The 18,797-nt window shown below is 36.3% G+C and overlaps 1 protein-coding gene across 15 annotated transcripts in view; it reads left to right on the top strand.

Annotated features, from left to right (window-relative positions):
- Positions 1 to 18,797, top strand: part of LOC137030018 (adhesion G protein-coupled receptor L3-like) — a 433,419-nt gene that overhangs the window by 239,560 nt on the left and 175,062 nt on the right. For all 15 annotated transcript variants that reach the window (XM_067399942.1, XM_067399940.1, XM_067399945.1 and 12 more), the window contains one exon: positions 2,815 to 3,615. In XM_067399942.1, coding sequence (XP_067256043.1) covers positions 2,815 to 3,615 — 801 coding nt within the window. The remainder of the gene's footprint in view (positions 1 to 2,814; positions 3,616 to 18,797) is intronic.

The raw sequence follows: 18,797 nt of genomic DNA, 5'->3' as shown, positions 1-18,797 counted from the left end.
ATTGACAATATCTTAGCATCGGGATGGAATCCGTTCAGATTGTAATAAATATAAGCTCATTATTATGTCTCGGCGGCCTCTGGCCCCTTTGACCAGCTGTCATTAATGAGCTCGCTCTTATTTATCAAAATTTGAAATGCCAACTTCAAGTTGAAATGAAATCTTTCTGCGTGTGCCCAATCCTGCTCACTGAGGGAGAGAGTTTAGCGCCAACCTGCTCCAACACACCTGCCTGGAAGTTTCTAGTAACCCTGAAGACCTTGATTAGCTGCTTCAGGTGTGTTTAATTAGAGCTGGAGCTAAACTGCCTGGGACAGTGGACCTCCAGGAGCAAGGGGCCATTTACAACTAGAAACGTTTTGGCCATTCATGTACACACCAACAGCATTTTGGAGGCCTGAAAATGCAAACTTTTGAAAGTGAAAGTTTTTGAAAACAATACTGTTATTGTCTCTGTGTAAAGTACAAAACACAAATTTGTGAAAACGGTGATGTCGAGGATCGTTTTGACAACGTTGCCGTCTGTACGCAAAAAAGGAAAATCTTCCATTTTTAGTACATTGTTGCCGTGTAAACGTACCCCAAGTTTAAAGCACTTTTTTCAAAGCCTTGTGAATTTCTTGCTTCCTGTGGAACAAAAAGAAGAAATTCTGAAGAATGATCACACAGCTCTTACAGTATATAGTCACCATGGGTGGCAAGTAGGGATGTCAATTTACAAAAATTCCCATGATCGATCATTTAAATTAACGATCAATTAATCGATTAATCGTTAGCCTTAATGCTGCAATATGCATCTACTGCAGTGGCACATATAGCCAAAAGCATGACAGGGTGTGCAAATGCTGCTCAAAATGCCATGTTCCTCACCAAATGTTATGTAATATGACAGTCCCAATCGAAGTTATTATTAGTCGTGCATTGCTGTTTGAGTTGCGCGCGCTGAAGTGCTGAATGAACACCGGTAAACTGGAGCACTTTGCTAGTATGTTAACTCAAATAAATGCACCCTTTATGAGATTAATCAGATATATACAAAATAAACATAATATTACAAATTATATTTGCACAAAAAGAACTACAAGTGAACTTGAACTAAATTACGTGCTATTCAGAATGTGTGAGTCATATATTGTAGACAAGCTCTTGTCTTGAAATCACAAAGATTTATTAAAATAATGTTCTCATTAATGTTATGTAATATGACAGTCCCAATCATAGCCATTATCAGTTGTGCATTGCTGTTTGAGCTGCATGGGCTGAAGCTGATCATTGACATGCTTTACTACAGCGTTAATTCTTAACCAAATGCATCCTATATGAGATAACTCAGATATAGATAGGCCTACACAAAATAAAAACAATATTACAACTTACATTTGCACAAAACAAAAGGCTATGAATGCACATGCAAACTAGTAGTCATGATGGTGTAACTCTAGCTGTACAATGGTCCCAAACATAACTTCGGTGTGCTCGCTTAATTTTTCCTTTATGTCTGCTTTACATGTTTCGCAGCTGAGCAGCACACACGCTCATGAACCTGCTTAATCAACTATAAATACGTTTTATTGTTTAAATGTATTATCGACAATTAATCGATTGTCAATTAATCAATAAGATCCCTAGTGGCAAGCTTCAAAAATAACAAAAAAAAAGCAAAATATCATCCATATTACACAGCTTTTCATTCATTTCTTTCTTAAAGTTACATTATATAAAGAAAGAAATCTCTTCTGCTCACCAGGGTGCCTTTACTTGTTTAGAAATACTGCAAAAACATAAATATTATGAAATATTATTAAAGTTTGAAATATCCGTTATATATTTAATTATAATTATAAAAACAATTATCTTCTCACAGATCATTTTAAATATTGAAATAGTTTATTTTACTCAATTTAATTAATGTTATACTTTATAATTAAAATATAGTTTACCCTTCTTGCATGATTTGGTAAAAAAATAATATAAAGCTTTATTATTATTATTATTATTATTATTATTATATTTTCCCAATAAATATTGCAATTGTATATTTTACTTTGTTTATTCATTTGTATTATTTATTGACACATGTATTATATCTTTTCCATAGTTTAGCATTTACAAAGTAAAGGGTAAAGTAATAAAATCTACATAAATACATCTGTAGCAAAAATAAAAACTGAAGTTAAATCACTGTTTTTGTTTGATTTTTATTGTTTTAATAAAAAATGAACCCATGGGGATATATTAGCAAAATCTAAATGTAACTAAAAATGCATGTTACTTATCATGTACAAATTCAAATAGCTACACATATGATACTGCTCTCTTGATGCACACTAGTCTTTTACCCATAACTGGTATTTTAACATTGGTCAAACAACATCTACATCTAAATGAACACTTCTTGGCTAGAATAAGCTACAATAATACAATATGCAGCAGCTGTAATGTGTCAGATTGTGAGAGTATCAGTCATTGTCTAGTGAAAGTGATATGGCACATCTAGTCGAGCAGAAATACAAGAGCGTATCAACGGTTTATGAGAGCTGAGGGTACGTTTAAGTACTGTGAAAGATTGTCATTCTCCTCCTAACTTGGCTTAATCTGTTTATCGGTTTCCTTTTATATATGTAATGGATCACTGAAATCAGCCCAAATGTGTCTACTTAACCACACATTTCTAACCTATCATGTCATTGTGTTCACAGCAGTGAGATGGTATCCATCTTATCCATCCAGATAAATGAAAATGGTCATGAAGTGAAGAGGCTTGATGCTTTCAAACCCACGCTCACTTGTCTTTCTCTCTGTGTGTGTTTGTAGTTTTCTTGTGCCCAGGGCTCTTGCGTGGTGTTTATCAGAGCGAGCATCTGTTTGAATCGGACCACCAGTCGGGAGCTTGGTGTAAAGACCCCCTCCAGGCCTCAGATAAGATCTATTACATGCCCTGGACGCCGTATCGCACAGACACCCTCACTGAGTACTCCAGCAAAGAGGACTTCGTTGCCGGCCGACCCACGACCACCTACAAACTTCCCCATCGGGTGGACGGCACCGGGTTTGTCGTCTACGACGGCGCGCTGTTCTTCAACAAAGAGCGCACACGGAATATCGTCAAGTTCGATCTGCGCACTCGCATCAAGAGCGGCGAGGCCATCATCGCCAGTGCAAACTACCACGATACGTCTCCGTACCGCTGGGGAGGCAAGTCAGATATTGATTTGGCGGTGGACGAAAACGGCCTTTGGGTGATTTATGCCACAGAGCAAAACAACGGACGCATTGTGATCAGCCAGCTGAATCCGTACACGCTGCGAGTGGAGGGAACCTGGGATACGGCCTACGACAAACGCTCCGCTTCCAACGCTTTCATGATCTGTGGAATCTTGTACGTGGTCAAGAGCGTGTATGAAGATGACGATAGCGAAGCCACTGGGAATAAAATCGACTACATCTACAACACGGAGCTGAGCAAAGATGGCTATCTGGACATCTTTTTTCCAAACTCGTACCAGTATATCGCTGCCGTGGATTATAATCCAAGAGATAATCTGCTTTATGTGTGGAATAACTACCACGTGGTCAAATATTCCCTGGATTTTGGAGTACTGGACAACAGGCTAGGTAAGAGCTGGAACTTTTGCATGAATTTTTGTTATTTATATTAAAACTATGATCTTTTTCTCAGGGTGAATTGCGCAAAACAACATATTTCACAGCAAAATTAAAAGAAAATAACAAAAAAGACCCTATGGATTCAATGTTTATGTTTTGTTCAATTAGGTTAAAGGTAGAGTAGGCTTTTTTTTTCTTTCATGAACACTTTTTGTTATTCTGGTTGAAACTCTTCACATCCTCATAGTAGTCAATAATAGAAGTGGTCTAAATATTTAAAAATAATAATAATGTACATATACAGTAGGTACGGAAAGTATTCAGACCCCCTTAAATTTTTCACTCTTCGTTATATTGCGGCCATTTGCTAAAATCATTTAAGTTCATTTTTTTCCCTCATTAATTTACACACAGCACCCCATATTGACAGAAAAACACAGAATTGTTGACATTTTTGCAGATTTATTAAAAAAGAAAAACTGAAATATCACATGGTCCTAAGTATTCAGACCCTTTGCTGTGACACTCATATATTTAACTCAGGTGCTGTCCATTTCTTCTGATCATCCTTGAGATGGTTTTACACCTTCATTTGAGTCCAGCTGTGTTTGATTATACTGATTGGACTTGATTAGGAAAGCCACACACCTGTCTATATAAGACCTTACAGCTCACAGTGCATGTCAGAGCAAATGAGAATCATGAGGTCAAAGGAACTGCCTGAAGAGCTCAGAGACAGAATTGTGGCAAGGCACAGATCTGGTCAAGGTTACAAAAAAATTTATGCTGCACTTAAGGTTCCTAAGAGCACAGTGGCCTCCATAATCCTTAAATGGAAGACGTTTGGGACGACCAGAACCCTTCCTAAAGCTGGCCGTTCTGCCAAACTGAGCTGTCAGGGGAGAAGAGCCTTGGTGAGAGTGGTAAAGAAGAACCCAAATATCACTGTGGCTGAGCTCCAGAGATGCAGTCGGGAGATGGGAGAAAGTTGTAGAAAGTCAACCATCACTGCAACCCTCCACCAGTTGGGGCTTTATGGCAGAGTGGCCCGACGGAAGCCTCTTCTCATTGCAAGACACATGAAAGCCCACACGGAGTTTGCTAAAAAACACCTGAAGGACTCCAAGATGGTGAGAAATAAGATTCTCTGGTCTGATGAGACCAAGATAGAACTTTTTGGCCTTAATTTTTCTCTTGTGGAGAAAACCAGGCACTGCTCATCACCTGTACAATACAGTCCCAACAGTGAAGCGTGGTGGTGGCAGCATCATGCTGTGGGGATGTTTTTCAGATGCAGGGACAGGACGACTGGTTGCAATCGAGGGAAAGATGAATGCGGCCAAGTACAGGGATATCCTGGACGAAAACCTTCTCCAGAGTGCTCAGGACCTCAGACTGGGCAGAAGGTTTACCTTCCAACAAGACAATGACCCTAAGCACACAGTTAAAATAACGAAGGAGTGGCTTCACAACAACTCCGTGACTGTTCTTGAATGGCCCAGCCAGAGCCCTGACTTAAACCCAATCTCTGGAGAGACTGCAAGGAGGAATGGCAGAGGATCCCCAAATCCAGGTGTGAAAAACTTTGCATCTTACCCTAAAAGACTCTGTATTATGGCTGTATTAGATCAAAAGGGTGCTTCTACTAAATACTGAGCAAAGGGTCTGAATACTTAGGACCATGTGATATTTCAGTTTTTCTTTTTTAATAAATCTGCAAAAATGTCAACAATTCTGTGTTTTTCTGTCAATATGGGGTGCTGTGTGTACATTGAGGAAAAAATGAACTTAAATGATTTTAGCAAATGGCTGCAATATAACAAAGAGTAAAAAAAATTAAGGGGGTCTGAATACTTTCTATAATTTTCACAATCTCTATTAAACAACCTTAAAAATTATATATATATTGTAGGAATCACAAACAAATGACTGAGCTACACCTGTTTGAAGTCGATAGAGTCAGCAAAGTCAATTTTGAGAAAAATCGAGTTAAAGTTTTCTGAAGGTTCCAAAATATATCCACCTAGGAACCATACCTTAAAATCCCTGTTAATAACACCTAATTTGGCACACACCTCATCAAAACCAAATATCTATATTGAAAAAAAAAATATATTCAACTTTTTTTAATATTTTACTTCACTATTTTGAAGTACTGTAATTCTCTTTATATGTATATATTGGGATTGCGCATTGTCTGAGGCGTCTTTGTGCTTCAGATCTGTTAGTCAGTGTGAGTAAGATCGATTTGTTTATATCAGCATGAGTTTGAAAATCATATTTTATTGGTTCACACTCCTGCCATCAAAAATTTTATATGAATATTCACGGAGTTGGAATTCTGCGCTTTAAAACGTTACCAAACTTGGACTAATGAGGTAGTTGCTGAGGGGAAGTGCAGTTGGAAAGGTAGGCTACTCCTCTCAGAAAACATACAAATAAAGATACTTTAGATATTTCATTGCTGTTTGAAGCATTTGGATCACTAGATGAGGGCTTAATGAATTCATTTTTGTGTGAACCTCAAATTCAACCAAAATCGTCATTTTTGACTTGTTTTGCCTGTATCTCGTAATTTTCCAGCGTGCATTCCAAATAATTTTGCCAGCACGGGTTACATGTGTATTTCCATACCTCCATGCACCCTGCTCATGCAGATATCACACGTCATCAGCACGTTCCATGAGGCTATGCAGAGTTAGACAGATGTCAGTCACCGAGCACTGTAAACAAACAGCAGCCACCTTTTGCACCAAAACAACGACCTTATGCTGCGTTCACACCATGTCATAACCATAATTATGCAATGGAAACCCGAGGCATGTTTTCATGAGAAACTAGCGCAGCTGATAATAACATTTTAGTGAAACATTTTAGTTCTGGTGGGAATGCTGCAGCTGGAAACATTGCTTTTTGATTTAGTGAAATGAGTTGTTTAGTGTCTGCAAGCGGCACACAGATAGAATGAGCTTCCATGGTGTTTGCCTGAGTTATTGGTTAGACCAGAAAGTTTGGAATGTCCTCTTTAATTGGAAAACATCGAGTGAAGTTAGTGTAGGGTAAGTTCATGGCTACTTACTGAAAGTCGGAATGTCGTCGCCTGGGCTGGCAGTAATTACAGAGCGAATGTTACTCAATGTGTGACATTCCTTTTGCCATTTAATTAAATGCTTTTTAAAGAAAGAAAACTTTTATAAACATCTTCACTAAGACTGTGGGAAAAAAACATTGACTGCTGCACAGTAATATGTAGAAGATTCATTCGGTCATCACTAAAGGAAAATAATTCAAATAGCTTACAAAGTATTCTAATTGCATTCCACCATTTTTTTTTTTTTTTTTCCTTTTTCTCAGTCACCCTCGTTGTCAGGCAAAGTATCATAGTTGCCACCACATTTTTTGATTTTACAAAAAAATTGTTATATATATATATTAAATAAAATAAATATATTTTTATAAAATATATTAAAATAGAAAGCTGTTATTTTAAATTGTAATAATATTTCAGTGTTACTCTGTTAAATAAATGCAGCCTTGGTGAGTAGAAGAGACTTCTTTCAAAAACGTTAAAAAAATCGTACAGATCCCAAACTTTTAAAGGGTATAAATGCAGTATATCACACACACACACACACACACACACACACACACACACACACACACACACACACACACACACACACACACACACACACACACACACTATATTGCCAAAAGTATCGGGACACCACTCCAAATCATTGCATTCATGTCTTCCAATCATGGCCACAGGTGTATAAAATCAAACACCTAGGCATGCAGACTGCTTCAACAAACATTTGTGAAAGAATGGGTTGCTCTAAGGAATTCAGGCGTGGTACCGTGATAGGTTGCCACCTGTGCAATAAGTCCATTCGTGAAATTTCCTCGCTACTAAATATTCCACGGTTAGTGGTATCATAACAAAGTGGAAGCAACTGGGAACAACAGCAACTCAGACACGGGCACAACTTTCTGCAGAGTCAATAGCTACAGACCTCCAAACTTTGTGTGGCCTTCCGATTAGCTCAAGAACAGTGCGTAGAGAGCTTCATGGAATGGGTTTCCATGGCCGAGCAGCTGCATCCAAGCCTTACATCACCAAATGCAATGCAAAGCATCGGATGCAGCGGTGTAAAGCCCGCCGCCACTGGATTCTAGAGCAGTAGAGACGTGTTCCCTGCAGTGACGAATCACACTTCTCTGTCTGGCAATCCGACGGATGAGTCTGGGTTTGGCAGTTGCCAGGAGAATGGTACTTGTCTGACTGCACTGTGCCAAGTGTAAACTTTGGTAGAGGGGGATTATGGTGTGGGGTTGTTTTTCAGGGGTTGGGCTTGGCCCCTTAGTTCCAGTGAAAGGAATACTTAATGCTTCAGCATACCAAGATATTTTGGACAATTTCATGCTCCCAACTTTGTGGGAATAGTTTGGGGATGGCCCCTTACTGTTCCAACATGACTGTGCACCAGTGCACAATGCAAGGTCTATAAAGACATGGATGAGTGAGTTTGGTGTGGAGGAACTTGACTGGCCTGCACAGAGTCCTGACCTCAATCCGATAGAACACCTTTGGGATGAATTAGATAGGAGACTGCGAGTCAGGCCTTCTCGCCAACATCACTGCCTGATCTCACAAATGCGCTTCTAGGAGAATGGTGAAAAATTCCCATAAACACACTCCTAAACCTTGTGGAAAGCCTTCCCAGAAGAGTTCAGACTGTTATTATATATTATATAGATAGTTGTAGTGATATTGTAGCTCTAGCAATAAGATTATTTTCTGAACTAAAGCCTTCGTTTTCAGTGACAGACAAATCTATGTTCAAAGACACAATTATGTCTCCCTGACGACAGACAGCAGCAGAAATGCACTTACATTTATATCCTTGTTGCATTTGATCTGTATGCCAAAATTTTGGACACAATGTTTTTGACAGTGAAGAAGCTTCTGCGGCCACATCACATTTACACTCTCAGCCTGTCATGAGCCATCATCAATCAAGCTTCTGCTCTTTACTGACTGCTTTCAGTCAGAGATTTCCTTCCTTCAGACTACTGTTTTATCATAACGTTGCACATGCTACTTGATTTTTTTTTTTTTTTTTTTACATTCACTATTAGACAGTCTATAGTTGATATTGTACAGAATTCATCATGCAAGTACGGTAGTACTAAAATCTAAATGAGTTGGTATTGCCTAGTGTGATCTTCTACAGTTGGTTTTCTGTAGAGCAAAAGTTTGATATGGAAGCTTTTTTTGTGCCATAAAAAAGGTAATTGTGACTTTTCTTCAATGTATAACTTGATAAAAATTATTTATTACAATTTATTATTTATTTTGCGATTGAGGGATTATACTTTTGAAATTTTGCCCTTTTGTGGAAATAAGCTGTGTCCAGGTTTAGAAACTGTTTGGAACTTTGAATAATAACACATTCAGTTTAATGGCACAGACATGCTTGCAATGCATTCATACCCATTATGTTGTGTGTGTGGCTGTGGTGTGTTTTTTTTTTTTTTCCTTTTGGCAGGCTAGACATGAGGTTGTGTTGCTTTTATTAAATGATTGTGTGATTTGAGAAGCTCTTACATGCTACAGAGTCAGACACTCAGAACATTCTCAATTTACACATGCACATAGAGCAGCAGTGTGTGTGTTTGTGTGTGTGTGTGTGCATGTGTGTGTGTGTGTGTGCCCGCTCTATCCTCTAAATACACAAAACCTGCAGCATGTTTCCCCTGGAATTAACCTTGATCTGAAGGTGACTCTTTTGATGTGCTTCTGTTCATCACACACTTTTAATGTTTCAAGACCTTGTGGACATATACTGTATGCATAGATGCTCACCAAATGCAAATTGAATTTTAAGATGTATTTCTTTATAAGATTCTTAGATATTTAAGGTTTTCGCCTTAGTGATAATTAATCAAAATGACACAAGCAACAGTGTTGTTGTTCTGAATATCAGCATAGCTATAAATACCTGTGGCTGAATTTCAGCCATGCTGATATTCAGAACAACAACCTTATGATTGTGATATTGCTGTACAACAACAATAAATAAAAAGTTAAAATTGAGTAACTTACATTTTAGACAAAGCGTTGCAGTAAAAAATAGTTGTAAACAAAGATCAAACATTGCGTAGCAACATTCTTGTTTAATTCTTGGATAAATTAGTGTTTTAAAGTGACAGTGAAATAAAAAATGGATGTCTTATTTATTATGGAATATTGCAGTATTTATATAAATTATTTATCTGTGCACTATTTTTATTATTATTATTATTATTATTATTTTTTTTTATTTTTTTTTTATTCATGTGCCTCATAATCTTTAAAGTCCATGTGAACCGGAAATTGCAAATGACTTTACTTTAGTGTTGTGATGTATTTCAGAGTAAAACATATTATTGAAAAGAGGCCATGGTTTTATTTTTCCACACGTCCTCTCCATCTCTCGCTCATAACAGACTGGCGGTTGGAGGGGAGTGGTTAAGGATATTTTACCCAAGCCATCAAACTGACGTCATCAGAGAGAACTTCATTCCAGAGCAGAAGCAAATTTTATCAGATTTTGTTTAAAGGTGCCCTAGAATTAAAAATTTAATTTATATTGGCATAGTTAAATAACAAGAGTTCAGTACATGGAAATTACATACAGTGAGTTTCAAACACCATTGTTTCCTCCTTCTTATATAAATCTCATTTGTTTAAAAGACCTCCGAAGAACAGGCAAATCTCAACATAACACCGACTGTTACGTAACAGTCGGTGTGTACGCCCCCAATATTTGCATATGCCAGTCCATGTTCCCAACATTATGAAAGGCATTTGACAAGGGCGGGCAGTATTAACGTGTTAACTGGATCTGTGCACAGCCAAATCATCAGACTAGGTAAGCAAGCAAGAACAACAGCGAAAAATGGCAGATGGAGCAATAATAACTGACATGATCCATGATATCATGATATTTTTAGTGATATTTGTAAATTGTCTTTATAAATGTCTCGTTAGCATGTTGCTAATGTAGGCTTTTGTTAGTTAAAGTTACAATCGTTTCTTACTGTATTCACGGAGACAAGAGCCGTCGCTATTTTCATTTTTAAACACTTGCAGTCTGTATAATGCATAACCACAACTTCATTCTTTAGAAATCTCTCCAACAATGTGTAATGTTAGCTTTAGCCGCGGAGCACTATCAAACTCGTTCAGAATCAAATGTAAACACCCAAATAAATACTATACTCACATGACCCGAAGCATGCATGCAGCATACATGATGAACATCTTGTAAAGATCCATTTGAGGGTTATATTAGCTGTTTGAACTTTGTAAATGCACTGTATTGCAGGGAGCATGAGATTTAAAGGGCCAGCAGCCCTAAATTGGTGCATAGTTAATGATGCCCCAAAATAGGCAGTTAAAAAATTTCATTTAAAAAAAATCTATGGGGTATTTTGAGCTGAAACTTCACAGACACATTCAGGGGACACCTTAGACTTATATTACATTTTGTACAAAAACGTTCGATGGCACCTTTAAAGATTACCACAACAAACTATTTTTTTTTTTTTTTTTCAGTTTATTAACTTGCACGTGTTAACTGTTCACAACAAGACTAGTAATGTGCACTAACAAAATAAATAGTGCCAATTTTGATTCCATGACGACTTTAATAAAAATAACTTTCCCCTTTCTGTTCCCCTACTCACATGAGATCAACCAATAGCAGACCACAACCATCCCACCATCCGATCAATCCCCCATGGACAAAATCAAGTTCTGTCCTACAATTTTTCACTTATATATACGTCACAATAAGGAAGAAAAGTCTTTCACTACTTCCTTTTCATGCTAACTTTAAATGGAACTGTTTGAGTAAACAATTCAATGACTCACTGATAAAGCATCCCTGTAGCTCAAACAGTAAAACATGATCTCTGATGATCTGGTAAAAAATAGATATCTTAAATGCAATTTTATGTTCACATTGCAATTTTTAGTTACTTTTTATTTTAAGGTGTCTGTGTTACAGTGTAATTATACATTTAAGTACTGAGTAATAATAAATAATAAATAACAACATGTACTTACTTTAGGGTTAGGATTAGGATAAGTGTTTGGTTTAGGGTTAGTTGCCTATTTTTTTTTTTTTTTTATAGAAATCTAAATGTAATTAATGACAGTTACTTGCTGCAGCCTACTGACATATCGATGTAACTTCAGAAAGAGTAACTGAAAAATCCCCACCAGCAAACAGTGAAAAGTCTCATAGCAGCCAAAAAGAGAATCATCATTTAGAATCATTGCAGGACCGCAAGTACATGTCAAGTGCGCCATTTAGTAAAGGGCCTTTTTTTTCTTTTTTTTTTATGAAATACTGAAAGCTGTTACCAAAAAAAAAAAAAAAAAAAAAAAAATATATATATATATATATATATATATATATATATATATATATATATATATATATATATATATATATATATATATATATTTTTTTTTTTTTTTTTTTTTTTTTACTCAGTTACAATTATAAAAAAAAAAAAAATCAAATGGGATACATTATTAAGAATAAAAAAAAAAAAATGACGACAATTTGGTGGGGGGAAATGTGCTTAAATGTTTTGAAAATAGTGTCACAATGCAGAAAATCTTAATGGTACTGAAATAAGCTTCTGTTGATTTTCGGGTGAAATATGACTTGGACAGGTTCTCAACTCACCTATTTAATTTATACAGTATTGCATGTTTATTTTTAGGTCCTCTATATGTTTTAGGTTTCAGGGAGCGTTTGGCTGGAGGCTGGTTTTATCACTGCTCACAGCTCCATTACTCACTGTTGAAAATCCCCTGGCTCACGGGCACAAGTGTGTCGCACTTTATCACCCCCCTCCCCACATACCCTCTCCAGCTATAGTTCCTCTATAGAGGCAGTCAAGAGAGAGATGAACACTGTGCTTACAACATCTGTTCTCATGCCCTGCTCCTGTGGCCTTGTGTATGTGTTGTTTTTTGTGTGTGTGTGTGTGTATGTGTGTTGACTCCTGTCTCATATGTTTCTGTGTAACTGTATAACATTGAATATTCAGAAACCAGTTTAACAGAATAACCTTTGAATGTCCAAAATCAGTGTGACAACATATTTATTTTCAAATCTCCAAAATCAGCATCAGATTAATTAATCACATCAGAATGTCCACAATCAGCATAATATAACAAAATTAGCATGAAATATCTGAAATCAACATTAATCAGACTTAATTAGAATTAGTATGGAATCTTCAAAACCAGTATGAGATACATTATGAACATTATGAATCTCCAAAATGAGCACCAGACAACAGAATCACATTAAATTGCCCAAATTTAGCATCATATCACAGAATTAACTCGGAATCTCAAAAATCAGCATCAGATAGCAATGTAGGCACAGAGTCATGAAATCAGTGTCTAATTATGAAATCAATGACAAAACTGGAATATAATCTTCAAATAGCAACAGACAACACCAACAAATCTACATCATGTTACAGAATCAATGTGGAATATTCTAAATAAGCATCATTTAACATAATCAGTATTAAATCTCTGAACTTGACATCAGATGGCAGAATCAGAATGGTATATTTAAAAAAGGCATCAGATAAAAGAATCAGCAAGAACTCTCCAAAATCAGCATCAGATAACAGAATAACCAAGAATGCTTCAAAATTTGCATCAGATAACAGAATCACACTGATTTTCCCAAATTCAGCACCAAATAATTGAATTACCTTGAAATATCCAAAATCAGCATCAGAGAAGAGTCAGCACAGGGTCATGAAATCAGTGTCTAATAATGAATTCATCTTTGGTTCTGCAACTGAGATACAGAATGCAAAATCATTAGCCTTAAATTACAAATCTGGAATATAATCTTCAAATAACAACAGACAACAACAACAACAAATCTACATCATATTACGGAATCAATGTGGAATATTCTAAATAAGCATCAGTTAACAGAATCCGTACTAAATCTCTGAACTTAACGTCAGATAGCAGAATCAGAATGGTAACTTTCAAAAAGGCATCAGATAAAAGAATCAGCATGGACTCTCCAAAATCAGCATCAGATAACATGAACAACATGAATTTCCAAAATCAGCATCAGATAACAGAATAACCAAGAATGCTTCAAAATCTGCATCAGATAACAGAATCACTCTGATTTTCCCAAATTTAGCATCAAATAATTGAATTACCTTGAAATATCTAAAATCAGCATCAGAGAAGAGTCAGCACAGGGTCATGAAATCAGTGTCTAATAATGAATTCATCTTCGGTTCTGCAACTGGGATTCAGAATGCAAAATTCATTAGCCTTAAATTACAAATCTGGAATATAATCTTCAAAATTAGAATCGGACAACAGCAAAATCTGCATGAGATATATAAAATCAGAATGTAATCTCCAAAATAAGCACCACATTACAGAATCACCTTGAAATCTCAAACCAGCATTAGATAACACAATTGACATAAAGAAAACCCCACATGAGGTGCAGAACATTTTCTTTGGTCTTTATTTATTCCAGATGACAGTTTCATACATGTGCCCATAGCAGCAAGCCAAACACGTCATGCTGTATATGAACATGAAATGAAATTTCCCTTAAAATGTATGTTTATTTTTGTGGCACACTCTTTCTTAATAAAGCAGATTATCCTTTAGTTATGAAGTCTCAAAATAGTGAATGCTGTTGAACATCACCTTGTTTTTCATTGAAACCTGACATGTCTGAGGTGTCCTTCTTGATGGACGGTTCCGTGTGAGATACTGATCTCTCATTTTGACCTGCTGTGTAGAAAAGAAGCTCTCTTCCTTATAGCTTTTGCAGGCCCTATCTGCTGATATTCAGACCATGTGAGGGAATGTCAAACGCAGTGATGTTTGGAGCTGGTACGGGATGCGCCATGAGAGCTGAAGTGTTGCCTAGCCTCACCGAAGCTCTCCGCTCTGCAGGGCCTCTTCAGGCAGACTATAATTGACCTAATTTGGCCCATATGTAGAGTGGAATATGTTTAGCCGTGACCTCAGAGGAGCGCTGCATTGTGCCATGACTACTTGAGATCTTTTGACTCGCTCTGGCATTCACTATGATATAATACACTGTTCGATGTGGAGTCAAGACCTGAAAACTCCTGGGCAGATTAATTGTAGCTCACTTACAAAATAGTCTGCAGAAGTGGAAAAATAAAAGTGTACATGCAGATGATTTTATCTGCTAAACATGTACCAGTGTCCTATTCTGTTTAAAGTTGGCATGTTGCTAGGTGGTTGCTAGGGTGATCCGGGTGATTACTAAGATTTTGCTGATAGACAGACAGAAAGACAAATAAAGAATAAAATACATGCAAGGACGAATCTTTCACAATAAGACCAGTAACATTCATTAATAAAATAAATATAATCAATTTTGATTTAATGATGACTTTGATCACAAATGCATTGAATGCAATAGCCTTTTTTTCTTAATGAGGCAGATTATCTAAATATCCCAAACAAATCGTCCCCTTGGAATTATAAGGTTCTCTCTGAATTCTGAGCAGTTTTGAGATATTGAGCTTCAAAGTTTTTGCATCCCATTTACATGTAGCAAAAATTATAGGGGGGACAAGTTTCTTTCATACATGAAAATGACAGAGACCCTAAATATATTCTAACTGTACAATATCAAAATCCTCTCAAATTTGTAAATGGGGATTTTTGGAATGGGTCAAATGCAGATAGAACCTTCTTATTCCAAAAAATCACTTTTCATAACATTAGTGTTGTAAAAATGTGTTGACATGCATGAGAAAGTTAAATTTAATGCTTTCTATGACATTTATTTCATATTTTTGAATGTTTTTTTTTTTTTTTTTTTTTCTCAAGTTAAGCATAAAAGGCAGTGCTAAATATTTTGTCCAGTGCAGATGTTAAATTTAGGTAGGAATATGGTGAGTAATTTAACATTATTTCAGGAACCATTTAAGTTTCCTTTTCAGAAAGCAGCTACTGTAATACTTCTGAGCAGGACTTTATTCCACAGAAAGTGGGACAGGTAAAATGGCTTTCTCGCTTGACATCAGTATGGCTGAAATAACATGCTAATGTTTAATCAGTTAAATTGTTGACTATTTGACTTTTAAGGCTTAATATTGTAAAATTTAAGATATTTTAAGCCTAAAAAACTGCAAGAAAACAGACAATGCTTCATCAAAGGTGTTTAACAAAGCTTAATAAACATTGAAGTGTTTCACTGACTATATTAAATTATTTCAACTATGCAACAACTCAGTTTTTACCAACAATGTAAATTGTATAGAGCATAGAGCTTTATAGCTACATACAGCTCAAGTACACAGGATGGATCAAGGTTAAAACAAACTAATATATAGGGTACAACGGGGCTAAAGGCACACCTTAAGAAAAAAAATGTGCTTTTCACTACTCTCAAAGTGTATGATTGCAGGGAAAATAAATATGTTTGTATTGAACAATGATGGAGCAACAGATTTTGTGTGAAAATAAATCATAAAAGTGGTTAATTTTGTATAAAATCTTATAAATGTATGAGGTGGTGAGGGGTAATGTGTGGGGTAAGAGGCCCGCTGGCATGGGGTAAAAGGCACACAGTATTCATACAAATACTTGAGCTAAAATAATATGTTTTTAATAATGTCTAGGTTGATACTTGTTCAAAAGAATCACTTTAGCAAAGTCTGTAATATTTTCTGTTTATTTTGATAAATAAAAGAATTCACTTGTGTTCAATAAATATACTGTCATTAAAATAGGCCTATGTTAATATAAAAAAATATATTTAAAAAATACAGAAACATAATTACTTTAAAAAGTAAAGATTCTGAAAGCATTGAAGGAGATCCCACAATATTTAATATAGATTTACAGTAATAACAATAAATTATATTTTATTATGAAATGATTATATATATATTTTTCAATATGATTGTTTCATTAAATATGGGTATTATCTCTAAGATGGATACCCAATTTGATATGATATTTGCCATCTGTCTGAAAATGCAAACATTAATTAAATAGATTCTCATTTGCTACTTAAATCAACAACATTTTAAAAAACATAACATTTTACATCAAACTACCTCAGAATCAACTTTGCGTTGCTGCCCGAGATCACGTCAAGGATCAGACAAATTTACACGTGCATTTTGGAAGGCTGATATTTAGGAAAGTTTTTGTGCCATCTAGTGCTTTAGAGGAAAATAAAATCAAAGGCGCCTTTTGCCCCACGGCGCCTTTAGCCCCCTACATGACATTCCCTCGTATGACAATGACGTGACTGGAATAAAGCAAATAGACTACAAAACACCTATCCTTTAGTCTTGCCTCTTAATAGCACTACTGGCTAGTGTGGTGTCTATGAAAATAACTCCTCAGCAAAACACAATAGCTGAAGCAAAACGTGCAAAAGAAACTGAAATTCCCTGGAATTTGTGCTGCTGTCATTAACAAAATCATAAATAAAATAGTCCATCATGAGGTTTCTAATAAACGTTGCATTTTGTGAAATTGTTGTGACAAAGAAAGCTCATCCTATTTGGTGTGTATTTGAAGTGCTGAGTGGCTCGCAGATAAAACCTTATAGAACCAAATTAGAGTTCGACTTTATAGATAGAACCTTTTTGTTTTCTAAAAAAATACCCAAAATGTACACAGGTTAAAGAAAAAATCACATAATATAAATAAGTTGTCACAGAATAAGAATATGTGAATAACTCAATTTTGGCAAAAATGTCAGATAGTACCTTATAATTCCAAGGTGATGAAATGCCAAACCAATTTAGTATAGTAATACCAGTACCAGTAAATTTTGACCTTGTGGAGACAATTTTGTTTTGTCCCCATGAGGAAACAAGCTTATAAATCATACAGCATGATCTTTTTGCTAAAAAAAAAAAAAAACTAAAATTGCAGAAAGTTTTCTGTGATGGGTAGGGATAGAGTTAGTGGATAGAATTTACAGTTTGTACAGTATAAAAACCATTATGTCTATGGAATGTCCCTATAAAACATGGAAACACGCGTGTGTGTGTGTGTGTGTGTGTGTGTGTGTGTGTGTGTGTGTGTGTGTGTGTGTGTGTGTGTGTGTGTGTGTGTGTGTGTGTGTGTGCACCTTACCCTGCAATACCATAACCAGCCATGATGAGAACTGTGAAATTAGTCCAAATGTTAATTAAAAAAAATGGCTGTGACTGAGCAATGATAGAGATGCTTCATCTTTCTGCCAGACGTGAATGAGCTGAGCCAGTTCTCACTCACACTGATAAGACACCAGAATAGAGAGACAATTCAAAGTAATGAGCTATTTCTGACAGGGAGAGAAACTTCTCTTCATTTTCTTTGGTGCTGAGAAGAGGAACGAGAGATAATTATGACAAGAAGAGCACTTCAAATTAAGTGTAATAGCACGTCGGCTAAAATGCGAACCATTGCCGCGGAACGCACTGCATCTGCCGTCAATCCTGATAATGGACATAATGTTTTAAAAATGTTTCTTGCATGGATTGGAAATTATTGAGAGGCGGAACGAGACAGATTTACAGATTGACCAGTTGAGTTAATTGAGTTTCATGCGAGATAAAAACAGTTAATTCTTGTCTAGTCTCGTGCCCACTGACCATCTAAAGAAAAAAAAAAAAGAACTTGTGAAAATCACATGCTCCAATCACTTCCAATCAGTCAGTTGTTCATCCAAGTGGTGCTCACTGCAGAGACACATGACGTCCAGCTCCCCTTCTCTGGACATAATGGGTGGAGTTATGTTTAGGAAAAGGGTTATGAGTACGGTTAGGGTGTGGTCGGGCTGTCTATCTCCACACATTACGCCAAGCTCCACCCATTGGCTCTGCAGTGAGCAGCCTCTCTGTTCAACTCCTCCACAATTTAAAATGAACACTTCTGAAGAACAAATAATCACTAGCAAATAGGGTTACCAACACTCCGGAGCTGTGTGGGGTACATATTTATGATGAATGGATGTGGATGGAAGCACTTTGTTCAGCTCATACTCATTGAACCCTATCACTGCCATTATAAAGCCCAGATGTGTCAGGATATGTATTAATATTTCTCAGAATGTCTTCGTCAGAAACAAGAA

Source organism: Chanodichthys erythropterus, chromosome 11 (assembly GCF_024489055.1).
Source record: "Chanodichthys erythropterus isolate Z2021 chromosome 11, ASM2448905v1, whole genome shotgun sequence".
Taxonomy (NCBI): Eukaryota; Metazoa; Chordata; class Actinopteri; order Cypriniformes; family Xenocyprididae; genus Chanodichthys; species Chanodichthys erythropterus.
Note: the sequence above shows the minus strand (reverse complement) of the source record. Positions and strands in the feature narration are given on the sequence as shown.